General features: G+C 41.9%; 2 protein-coding genes across 3 annotated transcripts in view; one reads left to right on the plus strand and one right to left on the minus strand.

Annotated features, from left to right (window-relative positions):
• Window positions 1-16: 16 nt before the first annotated feature.
• On the minus strand, window positions 17-6,188 carry RBM48 (RNA binding motif protein 48). Of its 2 annotated transcripts, none has more exons than XM_064444621.1 (5): window positions 6,051-6,188; window positions 3,164-3,354; window positions 2,891-3,036; window positions 1,427-1,953; window positions 17-409 (listed from the first exon to the last, which is right to left on the minus strand). In XM_064444621.1, the coding sequence occupies exons 1-5, from the start codon at window positions 6,186-6,188 to the stop codon at window positions 323-325; spliced, it is 1,089 nt and encodes a 362-aa protein (XP_064300691.1). In that variant the 3' UTR covers window positions 17-322. The 2 variants fall into 2 exon arrangements, with proteins under 2 accessions (XP_064300691.1, XP_064300690.1); XM_064444620.1 differs by lacking the exon at window positions 6,051-6,188 and adding an exon at window positions 5,708-5,878.
• Window positions 6,179-13,220, plus strand: part of PEX1 (peroxisomal biogenesis factor 1) — a 28,205-nt gene continuing 21,163 nt past the window's right edge. The window contains exons 1-5 of the mRNA XM_064444619.1: window positions 6,179-6,312; window positions 8,459-8,602; window positions 10,467-10,550; window positions 10,792-10,906; window positions 10,996-11,768. Of these exons, the coding sequence (XP_064300689.1) occupies window positions 6,187-6,312; window positions 8,459-8,602; window positions 10,467-10,550; window positions 10,792-10,906; window positions 10,996-11,768 (1,242 nt within the window). The 5' untranslated portion in view covers window positions 6,179-6,186. The remainder of the gene's footprint in view (window positions 6,313-8,458; window positions 8,603-10,466; window positions 10,551-10,791; window positions 10,907-10,995; window positions 11,769-13,220) is intronic.

Genomic DNA, 13,220 nt, shown 5'->3' on the forward strand with positions numbered 1-13,220 from the left:
CAACAATAATCACAGAATCCCAGGTTGGAAGGGAGCTCAGGGATCATCTAGTCCAACCTCTCTAGGAAGAGCACAGTCTGGACAAGATGGCCCAGCACCCTGTCCAGCCGAATCTTAAAACCATCCAATGCGGCAGAGATTTATACATATTTATATATTATTTAATATACTGGTTTGTTCATTCCAAGAAACAAATTGATACAATTTTTAACAGGGAACTGCTTGGAAATACAGTAAAAAATAGTGGTTTTTTAACATAAAAAATGTATTTTAAACCATATACTTTAAAAAAATGACTGTTGGAAGATGCTGCCAGCAGTATCTATATTCTTCTTCTCTGCTTTACAAGTGGTTTGGCTGAGCTGCTCTCTGGCTTTTCCACAGATGATGTTGAAACAGAATCTGCAACCTAAATTGGGGAAAAAAAAAATTCTTAGTAAACTGTAGCCACTCCTTTTTTACACTAGTTTTAGACTAAGGCCACATCTCCAACATCTGAGCATCAGAAGGGATGTATTACAGTAATATCACACTTGCACTGAATTTTCATCCAGAAAAAGTGAAAAAATAACACCAAAGGTAGCATTAATCACGTGAGAGGTGAAGCTTAGAAAATGGAAGTGTTAGCAGTACTATTTTTGTATTTTAACCACACAAATTGATTTTACACGCTCAGTGGTAGAGTGTTACATATCTTATCATGCCAATCCCTACCAGAGGGGTTTTCAAAATAAGGTTTAGCATGCTTTTTAAACTCAGGTATTCGGGGAGGAAAAGCAAAGGGAAAGGAGAAACATGTATTTTGACACATATTTTAGAAATGTATTTAATATAAGGGGTATTTATTCATCAATTTGACTGGAGGGAAGCTCTTTCAAATCAGTCTAGTTCATCATAGTTAAGGGAGCTTTTTCATATCTTAATTTAAATGGAAAGTTTTATCAGGAGCATTTGACCTGCTAATTGATTAATACCCTCCATAAAAGGTATGCTTCTCAGCATGATTCCGTACATCTTTTAATGCCATAAGGGTTGGAGCAAAACTACACTGAACTCTGACTTTATTATTTTTCACTCCCTTTCAATCAGAAACCAGATAAAAGTACCACACTGAAGTCAGCAGGACTACCCCAAAGTTATCATGCCTCCCCACATGGAAAAAAAGTGTAGTTTACTAAAAGTCATTTAGGACCATGCGCTGATATTCATACTTTCTCACATGCAGTGTAAGAGATATGGAGTAGAATGGCCTGCAATATTCTGCATTATGGAAGAGTTAAGTAGTAAGAACACTAGCTTTAAGTGGCACATCAACATTTATTCAGTATTATCAGTTTAATTATCTTAGAGTCTCTATTTTTATGCATAACAAGCACATAATACATATGTTTGAAAATGAAAATATCAGAACTTTCAGAATCCATACCTCTTTCAGTTTATTTCGAATTAATGCAGCTGAAGTATTCAGTGAATCATCATCCATGTCCACTTTAGGTATTTCAGGTAGCCGTGGACCAATAATGACTTCAGTATTGTCTGCACTAGTTCCAATGAGGGAAAACTTGTTACCTTCTTCTCTCTTTCTCTTACGTTCTTGCAGGTGAGTTGTACGAGGCATAAACCTATCAATTCCATTGTCAGTCGGAACCGTTCTTTGCTGCATTAGAGGAGTTGGGGGAGTACGTCCTCCTGGCTGTACATTTGGAGTTAGGAATGTGCTTTGACCACGGTACCCAGAAGTTTCAGCACACTTGTCATCATACTGGGGAAATGTCAACAAGCTCTGGTTATGATTCCCAGGTGGATAACTGGTGTTTTGGGATACCCTGTGAGAACCCATAAAGCAGGATGCATCCCAGTTACCAGTTGTACATGGTCCTGGTGTCCTCCATGGGCAGTCAGAGTTCTTTGAGACGGTCTTCTCAGGCCTCTCTTTCTTTAACACAAAGCAATCTTTAAAACAACAAAAAAAGATAGCTTCACTATTTCATATCACATAAGAAAAAACATTTAATACAATTACAGAAGCAACACCAGTGATATCCAATTCCCAGCCACCTTTCTGTGATTCTTTTTTTCCTAAGTGGTACCTTTCAAACTCAAGTTTTTCAGCCTAGTCCCTCTGCCAGTTTGCGAGGAATGCCTGAGCAGAAGTATTTCAGCAGTTTTGAGAACATGAGGAAGATATTTCTAATGTTGCAAATCAGTGGTTTTTACCTCCAGTTCAAGAAGGATAGGCTGTCTTGCAACATTGGAAAAAAAAAACAACAAACAGTTGCTTTTATGTTGGAAATCAGTGATTTTACTCCCTTTAAATATCCTCATGCAGTGAATAATGATATCAAAGTATATAAGTACAAGAAAGGAGAAGCCTGTGTTTGGCCCTTTACTTATTTCTCAGCTTGCCCAGCCTTCAGTGCTGCCTGGGAACTCTGTAGTGCCTTTGTAAACCCAGGCCATTCTTAGCGTTCCTCCAGTGCTGATATGTAAGCTGGAGAAATGTTTTGTTGAAGGTTCTGGTAGAGTCATTTTCCTTAAAAACTGGCCCTCTGGGCATGCCTGAATAAGCTGGAACAAGGGTTAAAAGATGATCCCAAATTTCCTGCCAGTGCTTGAAATTTTTGATAACATTTTGAAAAGAAAACAAAACAGAATTAAATCCTTCATTATTAAAGCTTTTGCATTTCTTTAACCAAAAGCAAAAAGTTGCTTTGAAAAAGATACAGCCCTCTAAATATTGAAATATGTCTCCACTCTGCTGCAAGCATACTTAAAATGCATCTTTAAAACAGCCAGATAGCAAGCACTTTCTTTAATGGGCACTTTCGCCAAAACCCCACCCACCTCTGAAGTGAAATGTTAAGATTCTACAGGAAATGTAATTACAAACCTCTTTGATTTGTTGCTTTGGCTATATACTTTCTTCTATCCTGCAGCTTCTCCCTAGTTTCTTGGACTGTTTCAAATTCTGGAGCATAGCACACATGCAGCAAACTACCGAAGAAACTTCGTTCGTCCATTTTTTTCTTGGCCAACCTGAAGGGAATTAAATTGTATTAGCAAAACTGAGGATTTTACTTCAACTCTCTAGAATCTTAAGAGATTGTAAATAAAGGTGTAAAAGATTATGACAGCAAAAGGCAGATATTGCCTTGTCCAATACCTTGCACATTGCAGTTTTTGGAATTTTATAAGATAAACTTCAGTAAATTGCTCTGCTGGATATTCATCTAGTGCATGATACTCTTCAATGGCACCATATAATGCAAATTGTTCGACTAATTCCTTCATAACACCTAATGCAGGAACTCCTTGTATTAGTAAATAACGAGATTCCAAGTTGACAGTATAAACCTGAAAAGAAAAAAAGAATAGAGTATTCTAAAATGTTCACATTCTTGCTTTACTGCAGAATAAGGAATTTTCTCTGTGTTTTCTATTATTCCTCAAATCCTCTCAGGACACTATAAAATCCCCTGTACTCTATTTTGACTTTGAACTCATGCAGGAGTAAGTGCACAGTTACCCAAGACCTCTTCATCACCAGCAGGAACTGAACTGAAGCTTCTTACTCAAAGTAGAACACAAATTAGAGTTGCCTCTTCTGCACCAGGTCAGAGTACTGCCATTTGCTGAGTAAAATCTCTAAGTCTCTGGCCAATTTCCTTCCAAGACTGACTAGTAACCAGTTAATATGAGGCACTATCAAAATAAAGACAAAACCACTGTAAAACCTGTGTTGCTCACAGGCAGAGAGACCACACGTGTAAAATGCAGGGAGGAAAAAACAAAAGTAACACGATTCCTTGGGGTAGATCATGTGTGTGCAAAGCTGCCGCCTCGCTACAGTGATCAAACAGCACACGTTTTTAAGATGGACAGATATAAGTAATGCTGAGAGAAGCAAAGTCTTCCCCCAGCAGGTTAAAAAAACCAAACTAGTCTTCTCTGCTTTGTTTAATGACTGTCACGTAACACAGACTCTGAGGAAAGCTCTGTGACAGCTCAGAGCATACAACAAGTAGCTGAACCGTAAGATCAAAGGGAATTCTTTCTGATTTGTTAAAAAAACATTTAGATTACATGAGTCACACAGCATACTCAAAAACCAGCAAATGCAGGGCAAAGAGAGAACTACTCGGGAAACCAGCTCCCAAACTGCCATCATAAAAGATACTCACTGCAAATAGGTCACATAAATCATTGTTGTGACAGCAGCTTACTTTGACCTGCTCTTTTCCCCAAGTCAGCCCTAGAAGGTGCCCTTACAGCTTGCTGTACAAGAAACGCACGCACAAAAAGCAAACCCAGCATTTTTTGCTGCTGCAATGAGAAGTTCCCACTCTGCTGCTGGCCAGGCCCACCACACGCGGCCTTCCCCTCATCCCCCCAGGAGCTGCCAGATGCCAGAGGCAAAGCACGAAAGCAGCCTGGCGTGGGCGAGTCCTGCTGAGCTGGGTGGCATTGGGTACCCAACTCTGTGGCAGCTAGGGATGGTAACGTTCAGCTCTGCAAGTTTCCTTGCACTGCTCTTAATCGTTGGGCTTATATCTTGCACAGAATGAGCTCCTTGCACTACATGCGTTTCTAAGCAATTAATTTACAAAGTGCAACGTTGGAGTTACTAGATTTACCAGAGCCAACTCCAGCTTGGGCAGTCACCAACCATATGAAGTTTAACAAGGGCAAGTGCCAGATTTTACACCTGGAGCACAGCAACTCTGGATGTTCATACAGACTGGGGAACGAGAGGCTGGAGAGCAGCTCTGCAGAGAGGGACCTGGGGGTTCTGGTCAATGGCAAGCTGAACAGGAGCCAAGAGGGCCAACCATGTCCTGGGGTGCATCAAGCACTGTATTGCAGCCGGTCGAGGGAGGGGATTGTCCCGCTCTGCTCTGGGCCTCACCTCAAGTGCTGTGTGCCGTTTTGGCACCTCAGTGTATTAAGGATATAAAGCTACTACAGAGTGTCCAGAGAAGGGCCACAAAGTTGGTGAAGGGTTTAGAGGAGCAGACTAATGTCACTTCAGCCTGGAGAAGAGGAGGGTCATTGTGGTCTGCAGCTTCCTCACAAGGGGAGGAGGTGGGGCAGGTGCTGGTCTCTTCTCTCTGATGACAGGACCCAAGGGAGTGGCAGGAAGATGTGCCAGGGGAGGGTTAGGTTGGATATTAGGAAAAGGTTCTTCACCCAGAGGGTGGTGGAGCACTGGAACAGGCTCCCCAGGGAGGCGGTCACGGCGCCAAGCCCAACAATATTCAAGAAGCACTTGGACAATGCCCTCAGAGACGTGGTGTGAATTTTGGGATTGTCCTGTGCAGGGACAGGAGTTGGACTCAGTGATCCTTGTAGATCCCTTCCAACTCAGGACACTGTATGATTCCATGAGATATTCCAGTAATACACTGCCCACCTGAGCCCGGGCCCCGGTGCGCCTCAGCACCGAGCAGAGCCGGGAAACACCCAGAGCGGGGTCCGGGGCTAAAAAAAAGACCCCAGGCGGCGACGCGGCTGCTGCCACAGGAAGGCGGGGAGGGAGCTCAGCCGCTGAGCTCCCGCTCCCCGAAAGGCCGCGGGTCGGCCGGCTGCAGCCCGCCGCAGCGCTGCGGACGCGGCGTTCCGGAACCGGCAGCGGGGCCGCCCCGCCCGGGCCCTGCGGGGTCAGACCCGCTGCACCCGGCCGCCCCCGTCGGGCCCTGGCCAGACCCACCTTCACAGCGCGCGGCCTCCGTCCCTCCCGGTACTTTGCGCGAGACTCGCAGACGCCCAGCTGCGCGTGGTGCTTACAGGCACCGCCCAGTCCGCTGCCGGCGCCGCCGCCGCTACTGCTGGAGGCCGCCATCTTCCCACCGCCCGTCGCGTAGGCAGCGCTAGTTGCTTGCCGAGAGAAGAGCCAATCAGGCAACAGGCAGAGCTCCCATTGGCTCCCACTGAGGAGGAAATCGACCGCAGCCATAAGCCAGACAGAAGGAGCCGAGGCCCTCGATAGAAAAACCAATCAGGGTAAGGAATAGGTATATGCCGCGCCCGCATTGGCCGGCGGTGGGTTATACCATTGTCTCGGGGGTGACGGGGAATTTCGGGAAGGCCTGGCCCACCCGCCCCCCTCCGGGTAGGCGGCTCCCCGCTGCGGCGGGGCGGGACGGTCGCGCGGCGGCGCCGTGTTGCGGGGCCGGGCCGTCCGCTGGCATGTGGGGCAGCGGCGACCCCGGCGGGGGGGCCGGGGCCGCCGCCGTGACGGTCCTCCTGAGCGGGACCCGGGACTGCTTCCTACACGTGCATCCCGCGCTGGCCTCCCACCTCCGCCTGCAGCAGGTACCGGGGCGGCCCCGCTGGCGGCCTGCGTGGCGAGACAGAGAGGGTTGTGGGAGAGCGCCGTGTCGGTGTGCTTGCCCCCCCCCCAAGCATGTCGTTGCTATGGCGACACGATGCGCACTCCTCCCCACCACCACGCCTCGCGCCGCTTTATAGCCGTAGCAACGGGGAGCCCCGCCCCCGGCCCCTGCCGGGGGGCGCGTGCGGCCCCGCGCGTGCGGCCCCTCAGGGCGGGGCGGGCCCGGTTGCCGCCCGCGCTGCTCGTTAAGATGCGGGAAAGGGTGAAATCCGCTTCTGCGGGGGGCGGGGTGGGCGTGCGGCTGCTGCGCTGTTGGCGTCTGCATCGCCTTCGGTAGCACGCGTTTCGTGCCAGGTTTCACAGTAACTCACCAGCATTAACCCAGTAATATGTAAATTAGCCTTTGAGGTAGGATCGTAAATCCCAAGTAGAGTCGTAATTCTTGGTGTAAATAAACCTTGCAGCATATATTGCTGTATAGAAAAGGACTCCCGTTATCCAAAATCCTGTTAAGTACATGGACCAGTTGCGGGAAGCATGCCTTAGAGTTGAAGTAACATTTCACACGTGAAAACGAGCAGAGCCTGCGTGCATCCCTTGGGCGATGAACACCGGAATTAAGGATCTGCAGGCAGAACAGTCGGGAAGGCAAATGCCAAGGATGAGCGGGTGAAGAGGAGGCTGGAGCGAAGCTCGGGAGCGGGGTGGTGGCTGCACCCCTGGCAAAGCCCCGCTCAGCCAGGCCAGCCTCGCCCGGCACGCGTAACCTGACGACTTCCCAAGGCCAAAAAGGACATTTCACAAAAGAAAAATCACCTAGGCTTGTAAAAACCTGCTCTTTGGGGCAGTAGAGGGAGGTTGGTGGTGTTGCAAGAAATCCGGTATAAGTGTTAGCTTAGTTTCTGCTGCAGTTTCTGGATGTTTTACAGATTTGCTGGCAAGAGAGAGGAAAAAGGAGTGTAATTGCTTAGAAGTCTTGTAGCATCATTCTGTACGTAGTTGGCATAGTCTTGCTTTTACTTAATGTAATCCGCAAAATAAAAATACACAATCTCTGAAATCTTCATAGAAATAGCATATTAAATGCAAAGTCTTGAATAAAATGTTTAAAAGGGAATAATTATGTTAATAGATTACACTGAGTAAATAATACAAAAATTTAAATTCAAAGGCTAAATCTAATTGCGGAAGGTATTAGATAAGTAGGTGATAAAGTATTACATTTAGTGAAAGGATCTTGGAACCATTGTAGATACTCTCTGAAAACGTTTTCAGAGTTTACCAAAAAGTCAAATAATACCTGAAATTATTGGGATACAGTTGGGAACAAAACAGAAGACATCACTATGTTAACAAGTAAATCTGTGGTGTAACCACAGTGGACATTGTTTTGGTTATTTGATTTTCATAAAAATAGTTAGTTTTTGGAAAAAAAAAAAAACCAACAGAAAATGTCAGTTGAGTGATACAATGTGGGATGTAGTCTCTTTATTTTTCAGTTTGGAGTCAGAAGAGCTGAGCGGTTCTGAAACAGATTGATACAATTATTGTGGTCTGAGTTTGTACGACTTGTGACTTAGTTTACATATTCCCCAGCAAACAAAAGCACTCTTGGAGTCCAAGTGAACCTTAAAATGCATGTGAACCTTAAGCATATGCTTATGTTTGGGAAATAGAGATGCGTAGTTACATATTTCTGTAAGTTATTTGTTTGATAGACTATAATACACAAGGGAAGGGGAGTTATTTTCCTTACTTAAGAATAGTCCATAAAAATTAAAAGCTGTTTAGAAATTGAAGCCAACATGCACTTCTGTGTTGAGAGCTGTGCAGATAGCTAATGTGGAGAAGAATTCTAAGAAAGGTCTTGTTTATTAAGAAGTTGGGCAGTCTGCCAGAATTAAAAAATATAATAATCTGTCATTGCTAATAGAAACACCCCTTACTAACATGTTGTAAACTCTGCAAGTTATTGTTAGGGAATATTAATTTAAAAAGTGCATGCAAAATCCAGAAAATATTTTTAATTCTGTTGGTTTCTCTAGTCAAATATAGTTTAGGTTGACTAGTAGTCACCTTATTTTGCTTATTTGATGTTAATTTAATTTATTTCTTTGAAACTCATAGGGCCAAGCTGTGAAAGTATCCTGTGGTCATCAGCCTATATTTTTGAGCTGGATGGAAATCAGGCATCGAGGTCACCAAGCTGAAAATATTGCAGAGATGAACAGACAGTTAGCAGAGAAACTTGGCATTACAGATGGAGAACAGGTTTGAAATACAATATTTTTTTCTTATTTAAATAAAGAGTATATTGCAAGATACCTGAAAAGGTAATAAGGTACAAGTTAGCTATGAACTTCTTGTTTTGTGTATTTAGACAGTTACTTCATTTATATCTGCTCATAAGAAAAGTTAACCATTGTAAAACGTCTGAAACATTAAAAGATTTGCTCATTAAATCATTAACAATTGCCTAAATAACGTTAGAATAGTCTGTGGGTAGGTCTTTGCAGGGCTGGAGCCACCATCTGCAGTGCCATTACTTTTAGGAAAAGACACTTCTAAGCAATTAAACAATTTGGGATTTTGCTTATTAGAATATTTTGCCTGGATTTCCTGTTACTTTAAAGTAGTTTTTGACTTATTGCCTATTTCTTCTTGTTTGAGTTATTTGGTGTGTCCCTTTCCCCCCCCCACCCTTCACCATATGTCCCCGTATGTATTTATCTTGGCCTCTTACTCTTCTTGGACACTGTGTTAAACCTCTTGTAAATTATTCTTTCATTGGATAGAAGTTGAAGAGATGCCCAAGAGGCAGGCAGAGCTTTCTGACATGGCACTATTAAAGTCTCAACATGCAAGGGTTTTTTTTAATATTAATAGATAGAGATTTAAATGAATAAGAATGGAAAAGTATTCTGCTACATGATGTTATTGTGTAGTATATTCATATATGCCTGTTCTCTCATATGGGAAGTTTTATTCAGCATAACAGAAGACATCAAAGAATGTGGCTCAAAGCAGTGTATTATCTTACCTTGTTTACTTTTTTAGAATATTGTCAAGAAATGATGGATCTATTTGCAGAACTTGACAATTTACTAGTTTAGTGGCAAGGTAACTACCCTTTTTTGTTCTAGCAATTAATTGCCTTCGACAGAAAAGCTGTTGACAAAGGAAACCTAAGAAAACTTCACCCAGCTGTTGCCTGGAAATAATCATCCGTACAATCGAATAAAAAATTGAATAATTTCGTAGTTTTGCCATTGTTTTGGATTCAGGAATTGCATGTTTGGTGCACTTCATAATAATACGCTCTTCTATTTATCATGTTGGGGAAAAGATACTACTCCCAACTTTTGCTTCAAACTGAGGACCTAGAGGAATTTAAAATCAATTGTCGCTTTTATAAAAGCTGACCTTGAAATAAATTTCTCTCAGAGGACAGGTAACTAGTTTTATCTCAAGAGAAATTTAATGACTTTTATTTAAAAATTTATGACATTATATTGTTTGAAAATTGTTACTTTCTGTGAAATAGAACCTTTGGCAAAAATTAACATTTTAATTATATGTTTAATGCTTTCTGAAAAGCCTAAGCCACAATAGCTTTTATCATTCCCCCTGATACTCAGGACCTTAAAACCGTTCTGTGGAACTGGGGCTGCTTCCTGTGAAACCATTCATAAAGGAGCTGATTTTGCTTTTGTATTGTACTTTTTCCTTGTTTCTGCCTTATCTAAATTTGCGCACAACTTAACGAATTTTTCAGCATTCTAGAGTCCAGGACATTTAAAAAAATCAAAAAAAAAAGCAAGGACAGTTATGTGATCAATATGCATTAAAAATTGATTGTTGGTTATCAGCTGATAAAGCTTTTGATGCTTTTCACGTTCCCTTCCGTTCGCAGTGCGTTGAAGTCCCCAGGCAGGCCCAATGCAGTCAATTTCCAGTACGTGGAACATCCATCTTCTCCTTATAAATTACCTAGTGTCATTACAAAGATGTATGTTCAAAGTAGTGAAAATGTATCAGGAAGGAGTCATCAGTTTTCTAGTTGAATTAAAGATGGAGCTTTTCTGTGCTTAAAAATAAGAAGTTAAATATTTTGAAATGGTGTTACTTTTGCCAGGTATTTCTTGAGCCCTGTTCCCACGTCTCCTCCTGTCAGCAAGTAGAAGTGGAACCACTCTCAACAGATGATTGGGAAATTCTGGTAATAAAACCTTTTCCCCGTTCACGTCCTTTTCTTACAGATGACAGAGATTTTGACACAAGTAGTTCTTTGCACAGTGCCCCATTCTTTTCAGCCCATAACGAAATACTAAATGTGGTGGGGTGTAGTTGTATTTTATAGTCAAAATGGTATATTAGAAAGAGGCGTAGAGTTTTAATCTTCAAACAAATGTTAAAAGTGTATGCAGTGTTTAATGTAGAATTATATCACATTTTCCCAGGAACTGCACGCTTCCTCTCTTGAAAAACATCTTCTTGACCAGATTCGAATAGTGTTTCCAAAAGCCATCTTTCCTGTGTGGGTTGAACAGCACACTCACGTTTACATCAAAATCGGTAAGCAACAGTGAAGGCTTTTGTGGCACCTTGAGTAAGGTGGTTTACAAAAGCAGATGCATTTACTGACCTGCTTTGTTCATACTTAGGTACACTTATGCCAGCAGCCCCCTATGGGAGATTAGAGCCATGCACGGAGCTTCTGGTACTTCCCAAAACACGCGAACTTGAGGACAATATTACCAGCACACCTTCCACAGAAAGTGACGTCTTGCTCAAAAGTTTTGTGAAAAATAACATGGAGCAAGAAGAAGTAGTAAAGGATCCTTTTGCCAAACAACCTTACTTAAAGCCTGGAGTTCTTGAACAGAGTAAGGCTGATGCAGACATGACGTTTGGCTCAAATGTTCTCCCAAATATATGGAATTTCATAGGGAGCATCTTCTCTCATACATCTGAGCAGGAAAAAAAGACTTTGTGTGATAAAGATGAGATGTGCACCTTCAAAGACAAGCTGCTGAACTTAATTCACATGGATTCCATTTTTAGAGTATGTCACTACCAGCCTCCCAGTGTACAGAATGCATCTGCCACTCATGCATTTCTGAAATACAATGCTATTCATGTGTTTCCATGGAATTTAGAATTTATTGATTTGGATCCGAATCCTGTAGTATCTTATGGGAAAATTAATGAGCTGCTTTCCCCAAGACAGCGTCGTCAAGAAGCAAAGCAAAATCTGCCACATGAAAAGCAAAAGCATTTGACTAGTACGCAAGACAAAAATAATTCTAATTCTAATAGCAGTCAGGTGTCCAGTGAGGGATCTGTTGTTCAAATTGTTTGGAACGGATTTGAAGACCTGAAGACTGTCATAGAGTATGGCCACAGTGGGGAAGCCCGACATGTTGGAAGAGTTTGGGTCAGTCTGAGCACGATACCTTTTGGACTTTTTATTGGATATTTTCTATTGGATAATTGTGGAACTGGCTAATTAACCTGCAGTTTTGGGATATAGACTTTGTGTTAACCTCCCAAGTAGAGTATACAGGAATCAAATGTTTGTCAGAGTTGTGCTTTGCTAAGCTGTCTCATTCTAGACTATGTTACTTACCGTCATCCTCCAAGATGTACGGTGTACTCTGGGTCTCTGCACCCTTAGCATTTTTGCACCAAATGGGGAAAATTCTTCGGTGTTGCTGGAAGGGATACATGCTTTCTTCAAAATCTATTGGTAGCCACTGTGTTCATGAGAACATGAAAGTATCTACTTGCATGCCTTCATTACTTCATAATGAGATTCTTCTCATCAGTTATCACTTTAAAATGTGCTTTGGACTCTCAGTGTCATCAAACTGTAAAGTAGTGGGGTCACATATCCTAGTGCTACACAATGTTTGCAAGTGCTTTAATACACCGTAAAGTAAATCTTAAAAAAACAATGTCAAATAACTAGCTTTTATAGAATTTAAAATTTTTTAGTTTTTATGTACTATTTTGCAAGGTGCTACAAGCCCTGGTGTGCAGACACTGACATTTCAGCTTGTTCTCATAGAACTACAGCCTGCTTATGTTCTCTCTTTCCTGGAAGCACATGTGGGATCAACAAAAAACAGATAAAATGCATTCCAAATCACCATTTGACTATTTTGACATAATATACTTTTCACTGTTTACCTATTTTTTGTTGAGAACAAGAGCAAGAGCCTGCAGTGGTCTTCACCACTAAATCTTTTGAGAGACACAACAATTTTCCAAATGCCAGCAACCATAAAGTCTTTTAGACTTAATAAACATTTATGAGATGTTTTCAATTTGGATATATGTTTAAAATAACATAGAATATTTGAAAAGTGGTTTCCTTTTTAAAAGGGTAAACTGGCTAGTACAATTTAGGGAAATGGGATTTTCTCTCTGTGCTGCAGATGTGCTTAGTTCTGATCTCTATAATGGTCTGTTTATGTTTACATGCCCATGTGAAATTAATTTTAATCAGCAAATGAAAGTAGAGTTATTGTTTTTCTCCTATACTAAAAGAATTCTTACGGCATTCTAAGAATTCCTCCTAACTCTTCTTTTTCAACCTTTTGGGTTTTGTTTAAAGAAGTTAGTAGATGGTCTGCTATAGTGAACACTTTCATGAATAGGATAAAAGGCAATTGGAAGTGTGTGTGAGAACAAGATTTGGATACCACCATTCATCTTACAGTTTCCTTCTTAATTCTCCTGCAGATTACAACCAATAAACACATTGATGATCAAAAGTAGAGGTTCTATTAGTGATGAAGAAACTGCTGTTTTACTATATATGCAATGTGATAATTGTTTTACTTTCTGATATTTCATTTTCTTTGCTTTTATTTTAAATATTTCA

The sequence above is a fragment of the Phalacrocorax carbo genome, chromosome 2 (assembly GCF_963921805.1).
Source record: "Phalacrocorax carbo chromosome 2, bPhaCar2.1, whole genome shotgun sequence".
Classification (NCBI taxonomy): domain Eukaryota; kingdom Metazoa; phylum Chordata; class Aves; order Suliformes; family Phalacrocoracidae; genus Phalacrocorax; species Phalacrocorax carbo.

Bases quoted from the DNA above. Each gene is read 5' to 3' on its own strand.
- RBM48 (XM_064444621.1), bottom strand. From the start codon at position 6,188: ATGCCAGCGGACGGCCCGGCCCCGCAACACGGCGCCGCCGCGCGACCG. The intron at 1,954-2,890 runs GTTTGTAATTAC...GTTGTTTTAAAG, and splicing joins CAAAGCAACAAATCAAAGAG to ATTGCTTTGTGTTAAAGAAA. The intron at 410-1,426 runs GTATGGATTCTG...TCCCCAATTTAG, and splicing joins TTCGAAATAAACTGAAAGAG to GTTGCAGATTCTGTTTCAAC.